Source organism: Anopheles coluzzii, chromosome X (genome assembly GCF_943734685.1).
Source record: "Anopheles coluzzii chromosome X, AcolN3, whole genome shotgun sequence".
Taxonomy (NCBI): Eukaryota; Metazoa; Arthropoda; class Insecta; order Diptera; family Culicidae; genus Anopheles; species Anopheles coluzzii.
This window is the reverse complement of record NC_064669.1, coordinates 9097952-9122172: the sequence shown is the minus strand read 5'-3', so window position 1 is coordinate 9122172 and position 24221 is coordinate 9097952. Positions and strand designations below refer to the sequence as shown.

The window sequence follows — 24221 nt, the reverse complement described above, 5'->3', positions numbered from 1 at the left end:
GTCTGTGAAAGCTGATATTGGGGTTTTGATGGCTTTAATGACTTTCCCCCCGTGAACTTCGAACGTGACTATACAGGCTATAGCTGAGATACGATTTTAGCGTAAAAAGGTGGAGAATCTCCCTTGTCCACACAGATTGCACTACAAATGGTCTGAACGTCTGACCAGGAACCTTCCGATCTTAAGCCAATGGAAACCATTATTATTGATATGATTGTTGATTTGTGTTTCCAATATGTATCAGCCATTAAACAAATTAAAAATTTATATGACGAAGGCAATTTCTGGAAAAAAAATGGCAATTTCTAAAACGCTTTTCACGTCATGTGTATGACGAAGCAGCCTTGAAATAGCTTTTAATGCAAACTGTGAGCGTTTGCACTACAAATTATACAAATTATTGAGGCACTTTGATAGATTTCTTTTTTTTTTTTATGAAGTAGTTTAACAATGAACTTTTCTTGGCATATGCTTCTGCTCATACGCGAGCGATTTCATCAGTAAAATAGCTAGGCAACATTTGGCAAGCAATCTCACACATTATTATGACTTTATTCTCATGACTGCATTACAGAGTTTTCCAGGAGCTCTCAAAGCTTTGGTTCACTTTATTGACTTTCTCTTACAGAGAGTCTTTTTTGGTGCGTTCCCACGATTTTTTGGCCGTTTTCCAGATTTTGTTGGTTTATTTGTATTGATATCCAATCGGACGATACCAATAAATTATGGGAACGCACCAAAAAATCATAGGAACTGACCAATAAATCGTGGGAAGCCCTGTAAGTGAAGTTTCATTTCAATGTAATAGTAATTGGACTCTATACCACTCTTGTTGGACCAATCGAATTGGAATTTCCAACGATCCTGTCCAAAAAGGGTACCTTAGAGTCCAATTTCCATCATATGAAACTCACTTCCTATAGGAAAGATTCAAGTAGGTATCCCACAGCTGTGAGAACCCCTTGGAAAACTCTGTAACGCCTTAAGAACATACCCATAGCATTAAGCTGTAATTTTGATAGTTTATTTGCGCTTCAAATCTTAAGGGTCTACAAGTGGTTTTATCAAGCAGTCTTAAAAGAGTTTTGTAGAAGGGCCAAATACAAATACAGTCTGGTTAGGTCATGCAAGACATTCGAATGGAAAAGGAATATTTAATGAAGTAATCGCAACAACATCGTTCAGACTATGATAAGGTTTAGAATGCTACTTGGGAGGGGAAAATATCGCTAAAATTGTATGCCTATGATCTGACAATTAGTAGAGATCCTGCCCAGTTGAAGAAGAAACCGAAGTGCAGTTTGACATCTCTGGTTTGCACAAAACACATTGTGTGCGTTATTTTTCAAATCAAACCATAAAAATTCCCCTTATCGACCTATTAAAGCAGCTAGCGCCCCCTGTCTGTCTCTTACGGTGGCGCCCTCTACGTTACAAAGCAATTGCAGAGAGTGTGAGTCTCGGTTTCGGGGGGGAGGGGCGTTTTGCCCCAAACAAAAACTACTACCAACTGCATTTGTACCCTGTCCCCCCTATCCGTTACCGTCCCCGTTTACCTTTGCTGGGTTGATTGAGGATGCGATCGAGTTTTCAGCGACATTCGGATACGTTTTTTTGTTTGTTTGTTTGTGCTAGTTTTTGTTTTAACTCCCCTTCTTTTTGACACTTCTGCACGACACTAAATCAAATGCGGCCGCCCAACACACTGGAGCAGGTAAACAAACGAGCCACTTCCGTCTGGCCGTCGCATAGGCAATAATAAAAACACACACACCACACACACACACGCACACACAAACAAACACGCACAAATTAGACCCGCAGCGTGGCTGTGTGTCACCGCGCAATAAAAAGAAGAAGAAAAGAACACACAGCCGCAGTCAGTGACCGCGCGCACCGCCAGAAACGGGTCACCGTCAGCCTAAATTGAATGAAGTGATGGTGGTGGGGGGGCAGTCTGTGCTTAAAGATAACGGTAGCTTTAAGCTCCGGCTCGGGATACGGGCCAACAATGATCTTTACAGAACACACACACACACGCGCGCGCGCGCGCAAAAACGGAAAGGATGAACCCGACCCAACACTACTACGACTGCGAGAACGCTGCTGCCGCCTTTCTCAACCGCAACAACCTTGAACTATACCAAGCGCGCCTTGGTGGCTGTTTTGGTGGCGAAGGCCACCGCACAAACGCTTCCGGTGCCACCGGTGCTCGGTTGATTGACCGCGGGCCCAATGGAATGGCCGCGAGCAGGGTTGATTGTGGCGCGGGGCAGTGAGATGAAGAATGGCGCCCTGCACCCCAAAAAGGGGCCCTTTCGGGTGTGCAAACAACTCGCACCAAAAACAAAACAAAAAAACGCACGCACAATAGGATACCAAAACAAAGCTTCAAACACAGACAACGGACACAGCCAGACACGATCGCCACGCGCGCGACGTACACGCGGCTCCACACGTCTGCCCGGCGCAAGAACGCAACACACTACTGACTGGTCGGCAAACACACAGCTGGACGGGCAGAGCGGTGGACTGGTTGGTGTGTTGCGGTTGGTTGATTTTTTTTTTTTTGCTGCTCCCCCCACGCACACACAGCCACTCCACACACAGCGAAACTCTTCGCTTCATTCTGCTTCATTCATTCTGCACGTTCATTCAGCATCCGCTGAAGGGGGTCTGAAGGGTGTGAGAAAGAGAGAGAGAGTAGGGCAGCAGTGACAGCAGCTGCAGAGGGAAAAAGCGACCAAAGTAGGTTACACTGAAGCGAGCACCGGCCACGCGCACACACGATCGAGCTCGATCGACACCCGAAGAGAGCGGGACAGCGCACAAGCGCGTTCTCTGCCAGGTGATTGTGTCTGTGCGGATCAAGGAAAGATCCATATGGATCCTGAGCCTTCGTGGCATTTTGGTTTCTCTCTCTCTCTCTCTCTCTCTCTCTCTCTCTCTCTCTCTCTCTCTCTCTCTCTCTCTCTCTCTCTCTCTCTCTCTCTCATCATTTGCATAAATTGTAAACATCAGAGCGTTTTTGGGGTTGGGGTGGGACAGCCGACAAACATTATGCGAAAACATGCTCGAGCATGCGGAGCATCAATCATTCTACCTCGTTCTGCCTGGCTCACTCAACTCGTTCGATCTCTCTCTCTCTCTCTCGTGCCACCAGCACCCTTGTTTGCAGATCATATCGAAGCCAACCTTTATTAGGTTGTCCCGACAGTCAGCGCAGTTTGATGGTGGGACACTGCTTTACTTTCTTTCCGGAACGAGCATGGATGACATTCGCCAATTGGGATTTGGGAATTGCACAGCTTAATTTCTGCAGTTTTTTTTCTTTGCTTTTTTTAAGTTGTAACCCACAAGGTGTATCACAAAATATGGAAACCATTGGAACATAATACGAAACCATTTTTTTTTTTTACTGTAGCTATGTGTTGGTATCCAAGTGCCAGTAATCTACTAAACGACCACTAAACGGGGCCTAAACGGCTCAAGTTTTTCAACCTATAAGGAATCGTATAAGAGTTCGTTTAGCAGACGCTAAACAACTGATGCATACTAAAAATAACAAAAAAAAAGCTGGAAGTGTCATCTGTTTGTGGCAAACCCAACCAGTGGAGCTTTCCTCGCTGTGAGAGCTTTCTGATTCCCGTTGTAATGTTGTATGAATTCACATTCAGGTTATGCATCGCTAGAACGAGAACGGCGATACGATTGTTTGAATACTAGTCTCTAACATGGTGCACCAGAACTGAAACAAGTGAGATTTGAATATTGTTCGTTGGTTGGTATTGTTCGTTGGTATTGTTCGTCCGTGTATTTAACCAAACGTTCATTCTTATTGATTTTTGCTCAGAAAGTTTGAATTATATATTTGTCATTGTTAGATGAAGCTAGGCAAAACACATTATAAGAAAAGAAAACTATAAAACGTTTTATTGACGAGTGTGCCAAAAATGTAGCATACTTGCTGGATTGGTTCAATCTTTTCTTCTTAAGTTTCTGTGGACATTCAGCCACATAATGTCCCATCCGATGCTTGCAGTTGTAGCATTTCACATTGCCATCTGTTGAGGAACTCGCTGCATCCCAGGATCCCTCACAGATCTGCAGTATTTTAGCTGCAAATGATAATGACGTCATTCATCCATCATCATCATCCATCAACTGTACAGTTGGAATTGATCGGCAGCATTTTCCGAACGAAACAAGCAACCGATGTGCTATATTTTTCGAAAAACGATTCTCTCACTTGCACTATGTGTACTTTGATTGCGTTCCCGGGCCCATAACCTAAAGGATTTTTCGGGAAATGCAACTACTTGTGTTAAACAATGGGAACAGAATGATGTGTTGTTATGAACTGTTTCTAAATCAAGGTGTACTTCAATCGATGATTACTTAATAATGATAATCTAACAAAAATCACTACAAAAAAGGAACGTATCGTACGGTTCATCAGACGTCCTATGCAAACTCAGCAAACTCAAATATTGTGAGTAACAGTTGTAGCGTACACAAAAATCGACACCATCTATTTAGCAAACACAGAGTAAAATATAGAATACAAACAAATAGAATGAAATATGATAGCTACGAAAACAAACAAACGCCTGCATTGGCCACACAATAATGATAATTCTAAAATCTTTAGGGCCATTCGGTACATCTTCACTTGTATGTTTCTAACGATTAGGATATCACCTACCTCGAGTAGTTTAATAACAATGGTAACTGCACGCATGTATGATTATCCTTGCAGTATGAAAAAAAAACCTTGCATCCATGTCTCCTGGGATCATAAATTTTCAAAATCAATAAAACACAGGCTCGCACTAAAATACCAAACGGATAATTAAAAACCGAGAGCGCAGTAATTCATAATTCAGATCACCCAACAGATCAGTTGGTACTGGAACTGATTTTATGCACTTGACGATGCAATGGTACATTCGAAACATGCACCAGAAGAATCATAAAACTTAGGTACCGTAGAGCCCAAAAAACCTGCAACCGCAATCAATGCAACCAATTCACCATTATCCGTGAAAGGTAATAAAAAGGGAATGACGCATTTCGCACTTGACATTAAACTGATACAACTCCTGCTGGAGAAAGCGTAGGCGTATCAAAAAGGAAAGAGTCAACGAAAAAAAAACTGCGTGAAAAGGAGGAACAATATTCTTTCCACGACAGAACGTTAAGCCAATAGTATATAAGCACTAATTGTACATATGAATAAACATTTGAAGGTCTAAAGGAGTTTCAGTTGAGTTTTCATTTTAGCTGTTGCGAGAACCTGAGCTTTGATCTTTGAACCTTTGAACCAATATCTTTGAACCTTCGTGCGAAAATATTATTTGTTGTTGTACCTCACAGTCAACAACAGTCGAACGATGAAAACAACCTGAGTCTCAATATTTGGCCCATTTATGCAACTTTAGATATTTTGCAGTCATTCAAACCTTCATAATGATCATCATCAACGGCAAATCATTACAGGGCTTTCCAAGTCGCTTTCGAATGTGCACATAATTATTCATCGAATCTAAGATGTTTTTCAACATCTGTCAAATTGTGTATTTGCTTCACAATGAAATGTCTGTTTCAACACGTGATTTTCAACACATAACAAAGAACTGTCAAACTCAATCCAGCTTGAGTCGTGTTGAAAATCATGCTGAAGAAATTAAAAATTATCATTATGGAAATAAAAGATCAGATTGATGGGGTGTAACATGTGGCACACCCTGAATAACAATGTTTACATTCGACAGTAACTTGGAATCCCTGTATGGTAGTACTCATAAATTCGTAATGCTTTATCTCAAGCGCCACAGATTAAGCTTAAACGACTTGAAAATCAAATATCCATAGGAAAAAAACGAAAACTTAATAATTTTGCTGGTTTGCTCAATAGATGGCATTTAACAACTCATCATTATATTGCTGTCCTTTTCTTGCAATGTGCTTCGCCTAGCTTCATCTAATCATGGCTTATATACCCTTCTAGTTTTCCTAGCAAAAATCTATAAAGAATGGTTGAGCGGATTTGTGGCACTTGGGTAAAAAAACGCCAATTTCAGATAGCTAGGATTCAAATGAATTCTTACTTTTCTGATAACTCCCTATTGCTAAAATATTTTTATTAACCATACATATTGGTTTGGTAATTTTATAGAAAATAATATTCATCCTAACAATTAAAGCTATTCTCACAAACAATCAAATTTAATAATGTGTATAAGCAACCGCTACAATCATCTTTGCATCATTCAAAAAATTAAAGCACATTTAACAGCAAGAATGGAAATTTAAATAGACGCCTAAAAACCGTTACTATTTGCTTCAAATGTAATACAGAAAATTTATAGTATATTTGTAATCATATTTGGGATGATCTTTATTTATTTATTTTTAATTTCCATTGATTGCCTCCTACGAAGCCGCTGCCAACGGCTTTCGTTTCCTCGAATTTGTTGTTTTCAAAAAAAAAAAGCAAAGAGCGAGGCGAATTACGCGGCCAGCTTGCCCGAAAATCCCGCTAGATGGCGCTCGCGGCGCCGCCCCCTGCACTTCGCACGGCTGTCAGCTGCGGCTGTCAGCTGGCGGCCCTGTTGTTAAAGCGCTTGTGTACTGCAAACCGGACGACCGTGCCGTGAAAACACAGAGCTCCAGCACTGCCAAGTGTTTTCCTACCAGTTTCTGCCCAATTTGCCGGTTCCGTTTCAATCAACGCAAACAAAGCGCCAGCACGCGCCCGGCTATCAATTCCCGACCATACACACATTCAACGCTACCAGCCCATCGTTTCCAAGCAAGGTAAGCGGCCTCCTCGTTATTGCAGTCATGTGTGCGTGTGTGTGTGTGTGCGTGGGTGTGTGTGTGTCGGGAAAGAATAACATCATCATTAGCTTGTTTATGTTGTGCCCGCTTCCCGAACTTTCCGGCATTTTCCACGCTCCCGAAACGTGCCGAAATGGAGCAGTGGCGCTTTGTTTGGCCAATCACAATTCGTACTAGCAGTGCAATTAGCAGTAATGAGGCATTCTCTTGGGCCTTTTTAGTGTGCTGCCAATACGTCCTGCTGCCGCCCTCCTAACCTCAACCGGGCGAACAGACAGAATGTCGCACACCATCCTGCTGGTGCAGCCGGGGCAGCATCCGGAAACGCGCACCTACAGCGACTACGAGAGCGTGAACGAGTGCATGGAGGGGGTGTGCAAGATCTACGAGGAGCAGCTGAAGCGGCGCAACCCCAACACACCGACCATCACCTACGACATTAGCCAGCTATTCGACTTTGTCGATCAGGTACCGGGCGCAATGGTGTCATCGAGCTTGAAGAGATCTTTTCTAACTCATTTTTAATTCCGCAAATTCCTCCCCCTCAGCTAATCGATCTCAGCTGCCTCGTCTACCAGAAGTCGACCAACACCTACGCGCCCTACAACAAGGAATGGATAAAGGAGAAAATCTACGTCCTGCTGAGGCAGGCGGCCGGCACCAACGCGTAATGCAAGCTCCTGTTTCTTCTATTACCCTTTCTCCACACTTTCATTATTTTTTCTTTCTTTCTTTCGGGACGGTCATCTCTCTCTCTCTCTTTCTGGTGTCATCCCACACACACTCTTGAAGTATTGAGCCCATCCGTTGCGACCCTTTCGGTTACGCAGCGGAATCCTTTCTTTTTTTTTTTCTTCTTTTTGTTCCATTTCCCTTCTGCACCAGTTTCGTTCATTGGAGCATGTTTTAACATGATTATGCTGTACAGAAATACCCACAATCACTGTGAGACACACTGTTCTAGACGGTAGACACACGGGAGAATGAGAGGATGGCCAAACCGTACTTAAATCTGTAGCGTGTAAGCAAATCTTGAACTATCAACGCAAACAATCCGCAAACCCTCCCACAGAGGGTTAACGTGTTTGTGTGCGTGCGTGTGTGTGCATCAACGTCAACTTCGTGTAAAATAATTAGTAAGCGCAAACATAGAGTACGATCGACCGAGCAAATTCATGAATCTGAATAAAAATGAATATTTTTTCACTACAGCCCAGCCGCCGATGGAATGTTGTGCGTTGCAATTGCGATTGAAATCGTTGGTTGAACCACATGCTGAAACGCAGCAGTTCCGCAAAGCAGTAATTTAGGTCCACTGTTAGTTTTGCTATTTACAAACGATGATCCGTCTGTCCTGAAGGGTCATATCTGTTTAATATATTTCTTATTTTGCGAGTGACCTGACTGCATTCAACATCAGGAACGGACAAATAGATTTAGTGTTTGGTGTCGTAAAAACTATCTGTCGATCTCATTACCAAAATGTAGCGTGGTGTCCTTTAATCGCTAAAAAAAAGCACCTGTGATATATTACTACTAGCAATGTACATCGCCTGCACAACGTCAATTAGGAGTCATTTTTAGACAGCAAATTAGATTTCCCTGTTCATTATAAGACAATGATCAGCAAAGCTCATAGAATGCTAGGATTCGTTAACCGTCACTTGCCGATCCATAACTGATTTTCAAGTCGCTCTACTTATCGTTTGTCCAGTCTATACTAGTGATTTGCTCTTTGGAGCGCACCCACGACTCCGATCCGACTCCAGCAAAATCCAAACCACTAGTTCCGCCCGGAGTCGGAGTCATCCGGAGTTCGTGTTCGGAATCAATTCTGGAACCGATTCCGGAGCCGATTCTGATTCCGGAGTCGATACCGGAGCCGATTTTGGAGTCGACTCCGAAATCAGAATCGGTTCCGGAATCAGAATCGGCTCCGGAATCAGAATCGGCTCCGGAATCAGAATCGGCTCCGGAATCAGAATCGGCTCCGGAATCAGAATCGGCTCCGGAATCAGAATCGGCTCCGGAATCAGAATCGGCTCCGGAATCAGAATCGGCTCCGGAATCAGAATCGGCTTTGGAATTGCAATTTGCCCCGGTAACGGAATCTGAATTGACTTTGCTCCGAATTGGATCCGAATTGGATTAGAGAATTGGAATTAGCTCCGTAATGAGAATTAGTTCTTGAATTCAAAGAAGAAGTTTCAGAAGCGACATCAGTCTGAGAATCTCCAAGAGAAAAACTCGTTTACAAGAAAATTTGGATTCTTTGCTGCTATCAATGCGTATCATCATTGGACCCATAAGCCTTTTTCATAAGGAGATGCCGAAACCGACTCAGATTTCGAAGCCGATCCTGATTTCGGAGCCGGATTTTGATTCCGGCACCGATTCCGAAACCGATTCCTCAACCAATTCCAGAACGCATCCCGGTGCCGATTTGGATTCCGGAATCGTTTCCAGAAAACTTCGGAGCTAGCCGGAATCGATTATGACAAAAACTTCATTTTTCTCATCACTGGTACACAGGCCTTTGTTTCAAAGGCTGACTCCCACCCTAACCGGACGACTCCGGACGACTCCGGCTAATGCTGGACGGATTTACCTTCCGGAGTTGGTTCCAAAATTATCGGAGTCGGGTCGGAGTCGAGCTCCGGATTTTTGCCAACTTTACTCATCACTATTCTATACTTGAGTATAGTTCATTTTTATTCGACTGTCTGGGAGTCCAAAATCCAAAGAAAATATACTCGCTTACTTCAAAACAAAGCACGACCTACATACTACCATTAAAATATCGACAGCGTGCTGTGGCAATTATACCATTACGAAAGTATACTCCCTAGATTTGCCGGTCAGAAATAGCATCAAAATACCAACTAGGACACCAAGGCTTTACGAATTATTGCGGAGGCAACAGTACAGCTCTAATATAGTTACCCACGGCTCGAAATTTCAATCTGTCCTATGTGTAGATATGTACACAGGTGTACTAGGCAAACGCACGGTCGCAAGCGAGCCGTCGATGTCGCTTCACGCGGGAGCATCATAAACGTAATTTTGTATATTAATTTTAATCGCTCCATTGATCCTTTTTAAAATCCGCGCTTTTTAGCGCATTTTAATCACCTTGGTGCTAGCTCACGATGGTTCAAAATAGCTTATTATAGTGTAGGACGGTGCTTAAGCTGCTTGGGCCACAAAAGAGGTCAAAATCATTGAAGCAATTATTGAACAATTACCAAATAATTATGGTGCTGCTTAAAAGAGCAATTAGAATGTGTGGATGTAATCCTGTTGTTGCTGCTTTTCCCTATCGTATTTGATACAATAATTTCAGATGATCAAGGCCTGCCTTTTCCACACATGAACTTGCCGATCGCTCGCTCGCAGTCGACAGTGAAATCCTTCACCTTTGTGGCTCAAAATGTACCACGAACAACAGCGAAAGGAGCTTTTCACGTGCTATTGTTTTAAAATAATTGCATGTCGTTGTGTTGGTAAAAAAGAAGAACTAATCACTCATTAAAACCGAACCTGTTACCAACAATTCTCGAGCAAATGATAGTGAGCTACCATAATGTTGACAAACAGCCAGTTTGTAATTCAACACAGCCTGCTGCGTCTGCTTTCCGCCAGAGGGCGCCCGCGCTCGCTGCTGTCAAAGACCTGCTCCGTGGGTGGGTGTGTGTTTGTGTGTGTGTGTGTGTGTGTGTGCAATCGTAGCAACAAAAAAAGCGGTGTGCCATCGGACGGACGGTATACCTTTTGTGCCGACGAGCGGAACCAATTTCCAGTCGCGCGGGTAAATTAAAGAACAAAATCCACCCGCCTGCTCGATCAACGCCATCAACGCTTTTCCACCATCAACACACCACGCCGGCGGGCTGGACGCCGCATTTCCACATCGGCAAACGGCGGACCAAAGGTAAGCCAGCGTCTTGCGAAGGTCGCTTGTTTACGTTGCTGCTGCTTTCCCGGCTCGAAGCGTTCAATTAAAAACCGGTCAATTAAACGTGCAGTAAGCAGTAATGCGCTGTTGTTTACTTTTTTAGTTGGCAATTTTTCCTTAACAACCGCAACCCGGCGGACGGACAGAATGTCGCACACCATCCTGCTGGTGCAGCCGGGGCAGCATCCGGAAACGCGCACCTACAGCGACTACGAGAGCGTGAACGAGTGCATGGAGGGGGTGTGCAAGATCTACGAGGAGCAGCTGAAGCGGCGCAACCCCAACACACCGACCATCACCTACGACATTAGCCAGCTATTCGACTTTGTCGATCAGGTACCGGGCGCAATGGTGTCATTTCTAACTCATTTTTAATTCCGCAATTTCCTCCCCCTCAGCTAATCGATCTCAGCTGCCTCGTCTACCAGAAGTCGACCAACACCTACGCGCCCTACAACAAGGAATGGATAAAGGAGAAAATCTACGTCCTGCTGAGGCAGGCGGCCGGCACCAACGCGTAACCCAACCGGTGTCGGAAGAGGGCAGCAGCACGTGCTGCGACACGAGCCGACTTTTTTTCATATTTTATTTTATTTTTTAAATTTCCTTTCCCATTATTTGTACACACTTTTACAGGCTGAGATTGTGTTTGGACAGCCCGAACAGCAAAAAAAAAAAACGATCCCAACCCAAGGACTGTGTAGGAACGAGGTCAGATATTAGCCAAAATCGGTTTGGCCATCTTTGACAGCGGAGAGCCGTTGAAAATGCATCATACTTCAAACATTTATTATTACAAGAGACATACATACTTTTCCTGTAAAATGTTATTGCGATTCATCATCATCATCATCATTCATCATTAAAATCCTAATTAAAATTTGAATCAAAAAGGGCTTTCAGATGTCAAACTGCTGGAACGAACTTGTAGCTACTTGTCAAATCGTTCTACATTACTTGACCTCGTTGCTACACAGTCGTTGGTCCCGACCATGGGCGGTGCAATGTCGGCATGGGATGCGGGTGAGGAGGTTGAATTAAGTACGCCAAAACGACGATCATGATAACAAAGGAGGCGCTTTATCATTTAACAAAAAAAAAAAACCTGTGCGCGCGGTAGTTGTTAAGGGTCGCCCGCCGCCGCCGCGTATACACAATGTGTTCAAAAAGCATACCATGTAACGGTTGAGTAATAAAACAATATTTTAACAAGCATAAGAAAGCTCGAAACGTTTTTGGCGCGTTGAATAGCGAGGAGGGATGGCACTAAATTAGGGAAATAGGATTTAGCAATAAAAGTCTCACAAAGGCTTGATCGTCGAAAAGCCACACAGTTCATGTGCATCTTCGGCGCATAGCAGCCTGTGTGTCTGACCTGCGATGCTCTTACTAGGGGGCCTTTAAACTTTACTTTATATTGAGGGCCTTTATGGATGCGCATTTTAAAGCAATGTATTGACCAAAGCCTAATAGTCGTGTATTGACAATCATACGATGCGAGGAAACGTTAATTAAATTGAGGAGTCGCATTTGCTGAACACAGAAACGGGAGGGCAAAACGCTGTAAAAAGCGTTACCCGCTCGCTATCAGAAGAAGCCAACTAGTGTTGGCAGTATTAAAAAAAAATGATGTAGCATTTAGTGTCATGGTGCAATTTATAATATCTGTTGGGTACTTTGTAGTAATTATTTTAGCTTGCTTGAACTAGACAAACGGTTTTTATAACATTTAAAGCTGTACACTTTTGTCGCAGAACGGAATGGAAGAGATGTAATATGTAATGCAAGTATGAAGTATGAAAAAATGAAATGTATTTAATGAAATTAAAATAATTCAATAACAAGCTCGTCATGGGTTTCAAGCCTCGAATGGACCCCGTGCCCCCATACGTAGGGACTGATCATCCGGCTACGGGTAATTAATACGTCACTGATAGCCGAGCCTATTACCGCTACAGGAAGGCTTTGACCCGACCGATGGTTGTTGCATCAACAAAGGAGAAGAAGTTCTAAATAATGCTAGGTAGTAAAGGCATGCTTGGGCATATGTGTTCAACTCATCTAGATTTGGTGCCAGATATGATTTTAGATTGAAGAAATGCCTTTTTTATATCCTGTAACCACTAGTGATTACTGGCGGTAGTGGGTCCGACTAGCGATTCCAAAGTATTCGATTCCTCATAGTAGATCCGTTATCAGTTTCTGGAATCAGAATCGGTTGCGGAATCGGAATTGGATCCAGAATGCATTCCGAAATTGGTTCCAGAATCAGAATCGGTTTTGTAATCGGTTCGGGAATCGAAATCGGCTACGGAATCGAAATTGGCTCCGGAATCAGAATCGGGTTTGGAATCGGCGTCGGAATTGGAATTGGCTCCGAAATTGAGCCCGGAATTGAAATCAGCTCCGAAATCAGAATCGACTTCGAAATCGGACTCAGTTTCAGGCATTTACACAAGAATATGCGTTTGGGTCCAATGATGCTACGTATTGATAGCCGCAAAGAATCCCGATTTACTTGTAAACGAGCCATTCTCACGGAGATTCCCGGACTGATTTCGCCTCTGAAACTTCTTCTTTGAATTCGGGAACTGATTCTCATTGCGGAGCTAATTCCAATTCACTAATCCAATTCGGATCCAATTCGGAGCTAAGACGATTCAGATTCCGTTACGGGGGCAAATTGCGATTCCAAGATCGATTCCGATTGCGGAGCCGATTCTGATTTCGGATTCGGAGTCGACTCCGGAATTGGTTCCGGAATCGGAATCAACTGCTGGAGGTTTGCAAGTCAAAAGCAGAATATAGCAGAAGTAAATAGCAAACAGCAGAGCGCCTTACTGGGGAATGGTTTTAGAATGAATATTATTCTGTGCCCTGTGTGCAGACGTTGCGTTTATTGATGATGAAGACCCACCTCTGACCCCGTACATAGCTATCATATTTTATTCTATTTTATGTGGTTGCAAAACAAATGGTTCCGATTGTCGCGTTCGCAACAGCTGGTACTCGCTAGATTTGAGTTTGCATAGGACACCTGATCTGCTGCTCTTTCGGATTTGGTGATATTAAAAACAATAAAAAAAAAACGCACGAAACGCATATCATTATGCGCATCATTTGACGTACAAACCGAAGGGAACCGGTTGATGGTTCAAAATCAAAATAAAATAAAAAAAAACACGGGGGAATTACATCGCGAATGACGTATTCGGTGGAATGACATCGTCGGCTATGGATTAGGAATATCCAGCAAGAGCGGAGCCACACCACAAGGGAGACGAAACAAGAAAAAAAAAGATAAAAAGCAAACGCAAATAGAAGAGAACATTTTGAGGGAGGGGGAGGGGGGGGCATAAAAACACGCCGCTAAGAAAGGTTAAATAAATAAAATGCAATAAATGGCAAATGATAATTGCTTCCTCCGTGTCTCTCGAAGCGAACGTATCGTCAGTCAATTAACAGAGTTTGTGGTAGATTTTTTGTTAATGAAATTTATGTCTTCCTTTAATTCACACAATCTTTGTTTTCTTCTTCCTGTTGCACATAACATAAGTAGGAAATATTGTGGGAGAACGGCTCAAACTTAAACAACGTTTGCCGGTTGATTGGTGTGTGTGTGTGTGTGTGTGTGTGTGTGTGTGTGTGTGTGTTTAAAAAATGTCGCCAAAAACACATTCTGCGCGTCTCGAAAACGAAAACGGTTCAAATGATTAGCAAATATCAGTTAGAAAATGGAGATAAATCCCTTTTTTGCAACAGCGATACCAAAATAAACGAAATTGTGTTTAAATCGCTAAACATAAAGGTACGGCCGGAACGCGTTCCCACCACCGGGATGCCCCGTACCGTACCCACTGTACACATTAAAGGTCGTCTCTGGTCTCGTACACACAGAGAGACAGACAGACAGACGGACAGACTCAGAACCAACCTCACTGATGTACGCTATGCCGCGCCGGTGATTCAACCTCCACTTCATACTCGAGCTCGAGCTTGGGTTTGCGGGTTTTGCGCGCCTTCGCCTTCTTGGTGGCGGACGGTGCCGCGTCCGCTACTGCCGCCGTGGCTGGCGCTTCCTCGTCGTCGGATTTCGGTGGCCGCAGCGACACCTTCGGCACATAATCCTGTAGAACAAAAGAAACAAAAAAAAGTAATGTAAATAAGAATGTTTTTTTTTTATTTGAGTTTCTTTTGGGTTTGTTTTTTGCCTTCAAAGTGAAACGAGCAACTACAAGCACAAGTACTACACACGGCTGTTACGGCGTTGCTGGTGATGGGTACGTAACGGGCGCCCCATGAGCGAACCGGAATTGCAGCTTTGGTCGCCGCGTCACCATACAGTGTGTTGCTGTAGGTGGAGGAGGTTCAAATATCCGCTTTCCGAGGGGAAGGGAACATTTCTAAACGAACACACACACTCGCGCGGGCGCAACGTGCAGTGAGGTTGCAGTGCATGTGACACTCACGTGTACATAGAACGGGAAACGGGGCAGAGGGTCGCCAGCAGATGTGCTCTAGTTATTGGCCAATGTCGGAATGACGTCTTTGGAGTGCGGTAACCTCCCACCCTCCTCTCTATGTGTGAGCATGTGTTCGTTTTGTTTCGCCCTCCCCCTCCCTACAGCACTTGTAAACAAACACCTGGAAAGGCTGGGCTTGGGGCGTGAAAGAATAGAGGAAACTGTTCGCGTAGCAATTCTAATGTTATGAGGCGAGAGAACACAAAACGTTTTCTTCAATTTGGAGTATATTTCAATACGGATGAAAAGATCATTTTAATGTCTGTCGTTGGAATTCGTTTCAACTGTACGAAGTTCCTGCTCATCCTACGGAATCCGAATCTGCAGCAAATGCCGTCCAAGATCAACGACCAAAATGAAGAATTTGCCAAGTCCGGTGTATAGCCTTTTCAACATGTTACCTGATCGTTCCTGCTCCACTGGAATTCAGAATTACGAAGCTGTTGCTGTAATCTTCCACCGTTGCGACTTCCCGACAGTGATAACGTTCCTTTTCAATTTGGAATTGAAAATGGATAAAAATATCGTTTCAATATCTGTCGTTGGAATTCGTGTCAGTGGTATGAAGTTTCTGGACATCTTAGCGATGTCCTAGCTTAAGAACCCCATTACCGTTTGTTGAATAAAACTGATTACAAAGCTTCAAATTACTGACCAGATGAATCTGAAATCTGTTTGACGTTCGGTCCAAACCAGACAGTTGACAACTTCAGGTCCTCCGAATCTTCAGCAATTGCCGTCTAAATTCATCGACCAAAATGAAGAACTTACCAAGTCCATCATAACATGTATCCTGCTCGTTCTGTTCCACTGGATCTAGGACGGACGAAGTCGTTGATGTAACCTTCCACCATTACGACATCCCGCTAGTGATAACTTGACTTTTCAATATGGAATTCAACATGGATAAAAATACCGTTCTAATGTCTATCGTTGGAATTTGTTTGAATTGTGCGAAGTTCCTGAATATCCGAGCGAGGTCCTAGCTGAAGAACCCAATTACCGTTTGTTGAATAACACTGATCACAAAGCTTCAAATTACTGGGCGGATGCATTTGAAATCTATTTGACACGATGGTCCAAAACCAGACAGCCAGCTACTTCAGGCTCCTCCGAATCTGCAGCAAATGCCGTATAAGTTCAACGACCACAATGAAGAACTTGCCAAGTCCGGCGTATAGCCTTTTCAACATGTTTCCTGGTCGTTCTGTTCCACTGGATCTAGGAAGGACGAAGCCGCTGATGTAATCTTCCATCATTACGACTTCCCGCCAGTGATAACTTTGCCAACCGGAGCCGTCTGATGGACAACAACAACAACAAAAAAAACAAGCGGTTAGCCATCTACACCATTGCGAAACATGCGCGAGCCTAGACATCCGAACCGAAAAGCCCGCACAGTCCGCCTCTAGAACGTCGCATTAGAACGACGCCAGCAATGCATCGCTGCGATCAATGGCGATCGCGACGGGCACAAACAGTGGGGGAGCGGGCAAGGAAACGGTCCACTGGAGCCGAGCCGGACTGGCCGGAGCTGCTATGTTGCTGCTCTTGAACTTCGCATGAAAGGCACTAATAAGCGGCGCTCCTCCGGTGCCGCAGTCCATTTTGCGCAAGTGCGCGAACTGCTTTTCAAGGAAGTTCGGTAGCACGCACACACACACACACCCGCACTTGGTGTGTGCTGGAAGGGAGCGGAGCAGAAAAGCCCGCAAAACCAGGCAACACCGCAAATGAGAGCCAGACAGAGAGAGAAAGAGAGAGAGGGGAACCAAAACAAACAGAAAACATTGCTGCTGCCCGCCGAAGAGAAATATGCGGGTACGGAAAAATAAATACATAACTTGTATTTGCCGCCCATGGTCATGGTCGTCAAGGCGGGCACACACGGTGCTGTGAGGAGGCGGGTTTGCTCGGTCGCAGAAACAGCTCCCTGAAGCTATAGGGGGAGCATGCAGCTACACAAACAGTTTGTGGAAATTCTAAAACACACACACACACACACACACACACACTCTTTCTCTTCATCTCCAAGGATTTTGGGGAGGCTTTGAGAAAGTTGCAGTGTCTCCAAAAACCTTCAAACTTTGAATAGAATGAAATACTTCGGGCATAGTTTTGTGGCAATCACTTCTAACATTTGCTTTAGCCCATAAATGAAGCCTGTCATTACGGTCTCTGTTAAAACGCCACGGTTAACCTTCCCTTGCCGTTATTAGCAGTAAAGTAAAGTAACGTACAATTAATCCCATCGCGCGACAAGATGACGCTTTAGCAGTGAACGTGTTTCTTCCCGTGGTTCGCCCCCGCTGCATCAGTGCCGATCTGTAATCGTAATTTTATTGCTATTACTCACAAGGGTACTCACTGCCCCCAACACCCACCTCTATAGCCACCACGCGGGTTTGGTCGGTCGGTCGGTTGGTTGGTGGGATGCTGCAAACACGAACACGGGAGCGACGGCTGTTTTATCACGGGGGCAACTCGGTGTATTTTTTTTTGTTTTGTTTTGCGTACCTTTTCTTTTTTTTTTGTAATTCGCTTAACACACACTCGCTCACAAGTTCAAGGGAAAACAAACCAGTCACGCCTCGCTGAAGGTGCGAAGGGACGCGTGGGGCCGGCAGTGGGCCGAGAGAGGCAACAGCATTTACACAGGGAGGACACACGGATTAACGCGAACGCGCAAAAAACGCGACACACTTACGGAATGGATAAGGGGATAAGAGGGGGAGAGGGGGGGGGGATAAAGGGGAAGTATTTCGCGCGCGCAAGATCTCTTCCCGCTAAGCAGTAGGCACTGCTACTACTACTACTACTACTACCACCGCCCGCCGAGCCCTAAAGGGTGAGCCTTTTGTTTAGAATTATAATTTTCTTTTATATTTTTTGCATCCAAAAAATCACATGCACACGTGTACGTAAAAAAAAACAAAAATAAAACACACTCAAATATTGCACAGCACGAGATCGCGCGCGCGCGCGATCGCGAGAGAACACACGAGGAAGCGCGGCTGCGAAAGAAGTGACCGCCGGACACGGGTTGCGTGGTGCGACTGCGACAGCGATGCCGCGCGTTTGCCCCAGCCTGCTGCTGCCGGTGGCTGTGGTTGTGATTTACCTGTTGCGCTTTTGCCCACCGTTGCGTTACCGCATGGAAGGTCTTGCGGGGGGAAGGGGAGGGGGGGTGTTGTTCCATGCCGGCGGCAGCGAAACATGACGAACGAGATTGGCCCTTACCCGGGTGCGGTTTTGCACTGCACCCGAGCGAGGAAGGAAGGGACGATACCCCCTGCGGCTAGAATAGAATCAGTTGCAGCTGCAGCGTGTGCATGTCTGTGTGTGTGGTTGCATTACGTGCAAGATGCGTCTCGGGGTTTGCGGAGGGATTGCGGACTGTTATGTCGTCGGCAGTGAGAGTCAATTTCTGGCCCCCAAAAGTGCACCGCCGCTACTAAAAGGCGCCTGCCTGCTTAACCTATTCGCAATAGGACAGGGTTTTGCCGCTGCCAAACGAGCTAACAATGATGCGACCAGTGCTGCAAAATGTCACTGAAAAATCTGACTAAAACAAAATCCATGTCAGCGTCGCGTACTCATTTGTGACAATCAGAGGTGATACTCAAAACGGTTGGTTCGACACCAATGCTTCATGACATTTTTGCGACCAACGCTTGGTCAGTCATGACATGACTTTTTTACAGTGATCTGTTGTACAAAATGTCACTGACATAGTCATGACAGATGTCCGGCTGAAACAAAATAATGTCAGCATCACGACATCACAATATCTGGGCAATCTAGCGAGGACCTCACGACCCTCATTACCGTATGATGAATAACACTGATCACAAAGCTTCAAAATGCTCTGTAGATGAATTTTAAATCTTTTTGACACAATGGTCCAAACCAGACAGTCAGCTACTTCAGGCTCCTCCGAATCTGCAGCAATTGCCGTCTAAGTTCAACGATCAAAATGAAGAGCTAGCCAAGTCCGGCATTTAGCTTTTTCAACATGCCTATCCGCTTTTGCGACCAAAAGTGACTTTGTCATGACTTTTTTTTCACTGCGATCAGTTCTGCAAAATGTCTCTGACATAGTCATGACAAATTTCGGCTGAAACAAAATAATGTCAGCGTCACGAGCTCTACCGTCATGATCAGAGATGAGACTCAAACAGTTGTTGCGAGCAACACATGTTTGGTGACATTGTGTGCAACCAGCTCTTGGTCAGTCACTTGGTCGTGACATTTTCAGTCGGTGATCATCGCGATAGTCATGGGAGATATGCCGTTCGAGTGGTTCCAAGAAACAAAATGAGCATGGGTTTTCGCTCTGTTTGATCCGACAAAACAATCAAAGCAGACTGAGCGAGAAAGAATGCTCATTTTGCTGGTTGTCCCAAGTACACGCCAAGTATATTCCAAGAATGTCGTGATTATCACCGACAGAAAAAGTCATGACCAAGTAAGTGACCAAGAGTTGGGTACCGAACAAAATGTCATCAAACATGGGATTGATCCACCAACTGTTTGAATCTCATCTCTGATCATCTCAGTTGTGTACGTGAGCTTATTTGAGTTTTGTTTCAGTCATGAGTGACTGAAACAGTGACACTTGGTACTTTTTTTGTTTGCCTTCGCTCCCGCTTCAAACAGCTTTAAACAGCCATGAAAAGTTGGCTAGCGTAAATCGATTAGCGCGCCACGAGCTAATTTCTTACACCTCTACCGACACACACACACACACATTATGTGAATCCGGGGAGTGCAACACGCTGAGAGAATTGCGGTTAGTTCCGGAGGATAAATAAATACTGCACCGGGTCAAATGAATGAAGCGCTCAAGATTTGGTTTGTTTTTGGTTTTTTGTTTCCTTCTTCTTCTTCTATTTGGCGTAAACGTCCTACGCGGACATCATATGCTGGCATATACAGGCGCTTTCGATGCTTTATTCAGTACCATGCAGCCGGATAATAATCAGCCCTTTGCTACGGGGAGACGGTCCATTCTGGGCTTATACCATTGGCGAACATGGGTTATTGGGTCGTTCAGGTTGACGATTGCACCACGGGACGGCCCCTTTTTTGTTCCCATGTTTCTTCAACTTCAACAGCCGATCGAGGAGGATGGTTCGTAATTCTAACGAGCTGCAATTAAGCTGGCTGATTTAGATCAATCTGCTTCACTCGTCTGCATGCGTGATTGAGTCACAACGTAAAAAAGACGAGCCCCATCAGCTTGCGGACTCGAAGCTTCCATAGTCTAGGTGAGTTAGTCGAATCGAGACAACGATTCAATCACGATTCCAGAGCTGTTAAGCTCCACATGGCCAGTTTTGCAAATCCGCGCCAAAACGAAAGCATATTGAATAGAAATAAACCAGTTTCATCATAATTATATTTTTTGTGGGTAGTATTCTTCAGTACGAATACAAGGGGAAGCAACTAGTAGGTGAATCTCTTGCCTTCATGAGCAAAAGGATCCAGGAAAAATGCATTTGAAACGCTCGCATACATATACCACAGACTTGTGACTCAAACAATCATTACGACACTTCTCCTCCTGGCAATAACTTTATGTTAAACGATTACCTAATACAGTAAGTGACCGAGATGTAAACCAACTACAGTTAGCGAACAATATTCGCTAACTGAAGGGACCTTTCGATGGATTGATTGTTTGCTTTGGTGCTGACTTGAACGAACATATTACAGTGTTTTTTTCATTTATGTTGATATAAATTATAGATTATATATATATTATAAATTAAAGTGTTATGGCGCAGAGTAATAGCACACGTACGCAAAAGAGCCAAAATTTGTGGGAAAAATGGATATTTGTGATGAATTTCGTTAGCGAAATTCCAGTTTGAAAAGCACTCCAATTAGCGGTCATCAACTGTATCCAAGCTCTTATTTGCCTGAGCGATAATTAAAATCAAAGTAATGCTGAATGTTTATCGACCATGTTTTTGATTTCATATCCGCACCCGAAAATGCACCAGAAACACAAATGATCTTACTCATTATGCGCGATTTCGCTCGTTATGTGAGGTATTTGTTGAGCATTTAAATTTGCTGGCTATGCAAAAAAAAACACTCGTTATGAGGAGTTCCACTGTAGCAGTTAACTACCATCGACAACCCGCACACCTCAATGCCAAACCCTTTCAAAATATTTCAAACTTGCAAGACAGCATTGTGTATGATGTGGTTTGGGAATGGCCCTGCATCAACGAGCTGGTATCCTCTTTCAGGAATGAGCTTGCTGTTTATTTTGCGCTCAAAGCTTTAGTTGACCTTTGTGCCATTCTTGCTTATCCTGACAAGGTGTGTCTAAAGGAAGATTAATACTTTTGATAACAATAACAATACACGTTGTTTGTGGTTGCAGAATATAACATCCAAGTTCTCTCTTCGAGTGTGCCATTGGGGGGTTTTCCCTTTGAAAATGAACGAGTGTTAAACTTCTATTGTTTAATAGAAGCCATAAATACTTTGACTGCTACACCCTGTATCACTTTTAGTATCAGCAAACAAAGAGTAAAAACGCACAGCTCTGCAATTGAGCTACAACGTCAAAATTACAAGCCCCATCGGCTTGTACCGGCAGCTGAGACACAATTTTAAGCATCCTTTTTTACTAATAATATTTCAAATTGATTGATATAACTGTAGTACTTGTAGTACAGCTCGAGCTCCTGTATCTCTCTTTAAATAATCGAGCAGCTGTACCAGCTGTGTGCAAAATGGGTTTTTGGGTTCAATCGGACGAAGCACTCTTCGCTCCATTTCCACGCCTCAAAAGGAACGAAGACCGAAAGAGTAATGGTATTAAGGCAGGAAAGCGGATTGAACTTACCTCCATGTCCGAATCGTCCTCCGACTCGAAATCACTGTCCACCTCGACCCGTTCCCGCACGCCCGACACGCTGTCCGCGTCCGAATCGTCCTCGTCGTCGTCGTCCTCCGTGTCGTCCTCCACGAACGCGTCCGCCGACTCGAGCTCGCGCCGCAAGCTTTCGCTCACATTCATCACCTTCGCCCGCTCCCGCTCCTCCTCCTCCTCTTCCTCCTCTTCCTCCTCCTCCTCATTCTCCATCTCCTCGTCCTCCTCGACCTCCTCCTCGTCGAGGGCCCGGTCGAACGCCTGCTGCGGGAAGTTGTAGATGTCCTCGTACATGCCCATCTTCAGCCGCTCCATCAGCTCCTTCTGGATGGCGTTGTCGATGCGGGCCGCCACCAGTGCCTTCTCCTCCCGGCGGCGCTCCCGCCGCTCGACCTTCGTCGCGAGTGGCACCAGCATCTTCTGCCGGCGCAGCTTCAGCTTCCGCATCCGGATCAGGTACTGCGTGATCTTGACGAACCGCTGCTTGCACTTGGTCTGCACCCACCGGTCCCAGAACACCAGGTTCTCCTTGATCTGGTACACCGCCTTGTCGAAGTTGCGGGACAGCTTCACCTTCTCCCAGTGCTTGGCCGGGAACGCGTTCCGCTCGGCCGTCTTCATGTACAGGTAGATGATGCCCTTCTCCTCGCGCACCGTCGCGTACTGGCTGTTCGCGATCGGGCAGGCCCGCCGCGAGCAGAACCCGGTCAGGCTGTACTCATTGCGGCAGAAGTTTTGCGTCGCCGTCTTCACCTGGAACGAGCAGAACTGTCTGCTGATGATGCTCCAGGTTATCTGCCATGGTGCAAGCGCAGAAAAAAGAAAAGGTGTTAGATGGCACGCATCGTGTTTACCAGGGGCGCTCTCTCGTGAAAGGGTGTTACTTACATCGTCCTGCTGCATGCTGCCGGTTGATTGGCGAGGTTAGTAGCTCTGCACGCTCCACGCTCCGGTTGACACGCTGACGACGAAGGGCTGAACACGCGCGTGCTACACTTTTGGGTTGATTGGCAGCCGCCCTAGACAAAAAAAGAAGCACCCACAACAGCAAGCAGCTTGCTTCGGTCGGATCTTTTGCCTTATGCGGGCGATGTTTACACCTCGACCATGCGGTTACCGGTCGTGACAAATGGGCAGAAACGTCAAACTTACGCTCGACCACCAGTGCTGCCAGCGCTGACGTTTGTCAACGCGCACAGTGGGCGATCCCGCCACCATGTCGAATCGCTATGGCCCGCTGCCCGACACACCGAAAAACCACCGTAACGGTGAAACAAATTGACAGATGCAATGTAACGCATTGTAACGCTCCTTTTTTCGGTCCACCACCATCGGCGAGCATTTCGCCTAGCGAATTTGGTGCTAGTATGCTTCTGCAATGCAAAACAGCACTTTAACACAAATTAAACTTAGGTATTCCTGTTCGCCTCATCAAAATTAAGGAAAATAAAACTCACTTTTTGTGTTTTGTTGTGTTTGCAACAGCCAGCAAACTTTTCAGTTGTCATTTTTTTTTGTTACGCTGGTTTTTCGGTGTGTTTGGCAGCGTGGTTTGAAGCAATAAATAACTTTTTTTTTGTTTTTTCACTATTTCATGTTTTGTTGTTTTAGTTTACAAAACAGCAATAATAGTATATCTATCACTACAGAAGTTCTACTAAATTTCCTACGCTGCACATTTACTACCTAAGGCTAAGGTTTGTCGACTGGAACTGGAATTGTATCGGTTCCATACTCGAACCAGGTCCAAGTATCGTTCTAAATTCGAATCCGGAACAGTTCCAGGTACTTACTTACTTATCCGGCGCTACAACCGCTTTGCGGTCTTGGCCTGTCGCAGGAGTGCCCGAAACCGCTCACGGTCTCGCACCTTCGTCTGCCTGTCCGTTATCCCGGCCTTAATGGCGGACGCCTCCACGCCATCTTGCCACCTCAATTTGGCCCTGGCGAGCTTGATATGGTGCAAGACGTATGAGGCCGTACTTCTCGTATAGCTCATTGTTCTAAC

At 44.9% G+C, this 24221-nt stretch overlaps 3 protein-coding genes across 4 annotated transcripts; 2 read left to right on the top strand and 1 right to left on the bottom strand.

Annotated features, from left to right (window-relative positions):
* The first annotated feature begins 6601 nt into the window (after positions 1-6601).
* On the top strand, positions 6602-8054 carry LOC120950531 (enhancer of rudimentary homolog). The gene is made up of 3 exons (XM_040368649.2): positions 6602-6819; positions 7065-7311; positions 7392-8054. The coding sequence occupies exons 2-3, from the start codon at positions 7123-7125 to the stop codon at positions 7512-7514; spliced, it is 312 nt and encodes a 103-aa protein (XP_040224583.1). The 5' UTR covers positions 6602-6819; positions 7065-7122; the 3' UTR covers positions 7515-8054.
* A 2507-nt stretch (positions 8055-10561) lies between these two features.
* On the top strand, positions 10562-14435 carry LOC120950519 (enhancer of rudimentary homolog). 2 transcript variants are annotated; one of them, XM_040368637.2, is made up of 3 exons: positions 10562-10774; positions 10876-11134; positions 11197-14435. In XM_040368637.2, the coding sequence occupies exons 2-3, from the start codon at positions 10946-10948 to the stop codon at positions 11317-11319; spliced, it is 312 nt and encodes a 103-aa protein (XP_040224571.1). In that variant the 5' UTR covers positions 10562-10774; positions 10876-10945; the 3' UTR covers positions 11320-14435. The 2 variants fall into 2 exon arrangements, with proteins under 2 accessions (XP_040224571.1, XP_040224562.1); XM_040368628.2 differs by having other exon boundaries at positions 10563-10774; positions 10902-11134.
* On the bottom strand, positions 14266-23365 carry LOC120950511 (protein MAK16 homolog). Its single transcript, XM_040368616.2, has 3 exons — positions 23102-23365; positions 22187-23008; positions 14266-14925 (listed from the first exon to the last, which is right to left on the bottom strand). Exons 1-3 carry the CDS (start codon positions 23114-23116, stop codon positions 14734-14736), a joined length of 1029 nt encoding a protein of 342 aa, XP_040224550.1. The 5' UTR covers positions 23117-23365; the 3' UTR covers positions 14266-14733.
* Between the last annotated feature and the right edge of the window lie 856 nt (positions 23366-24221).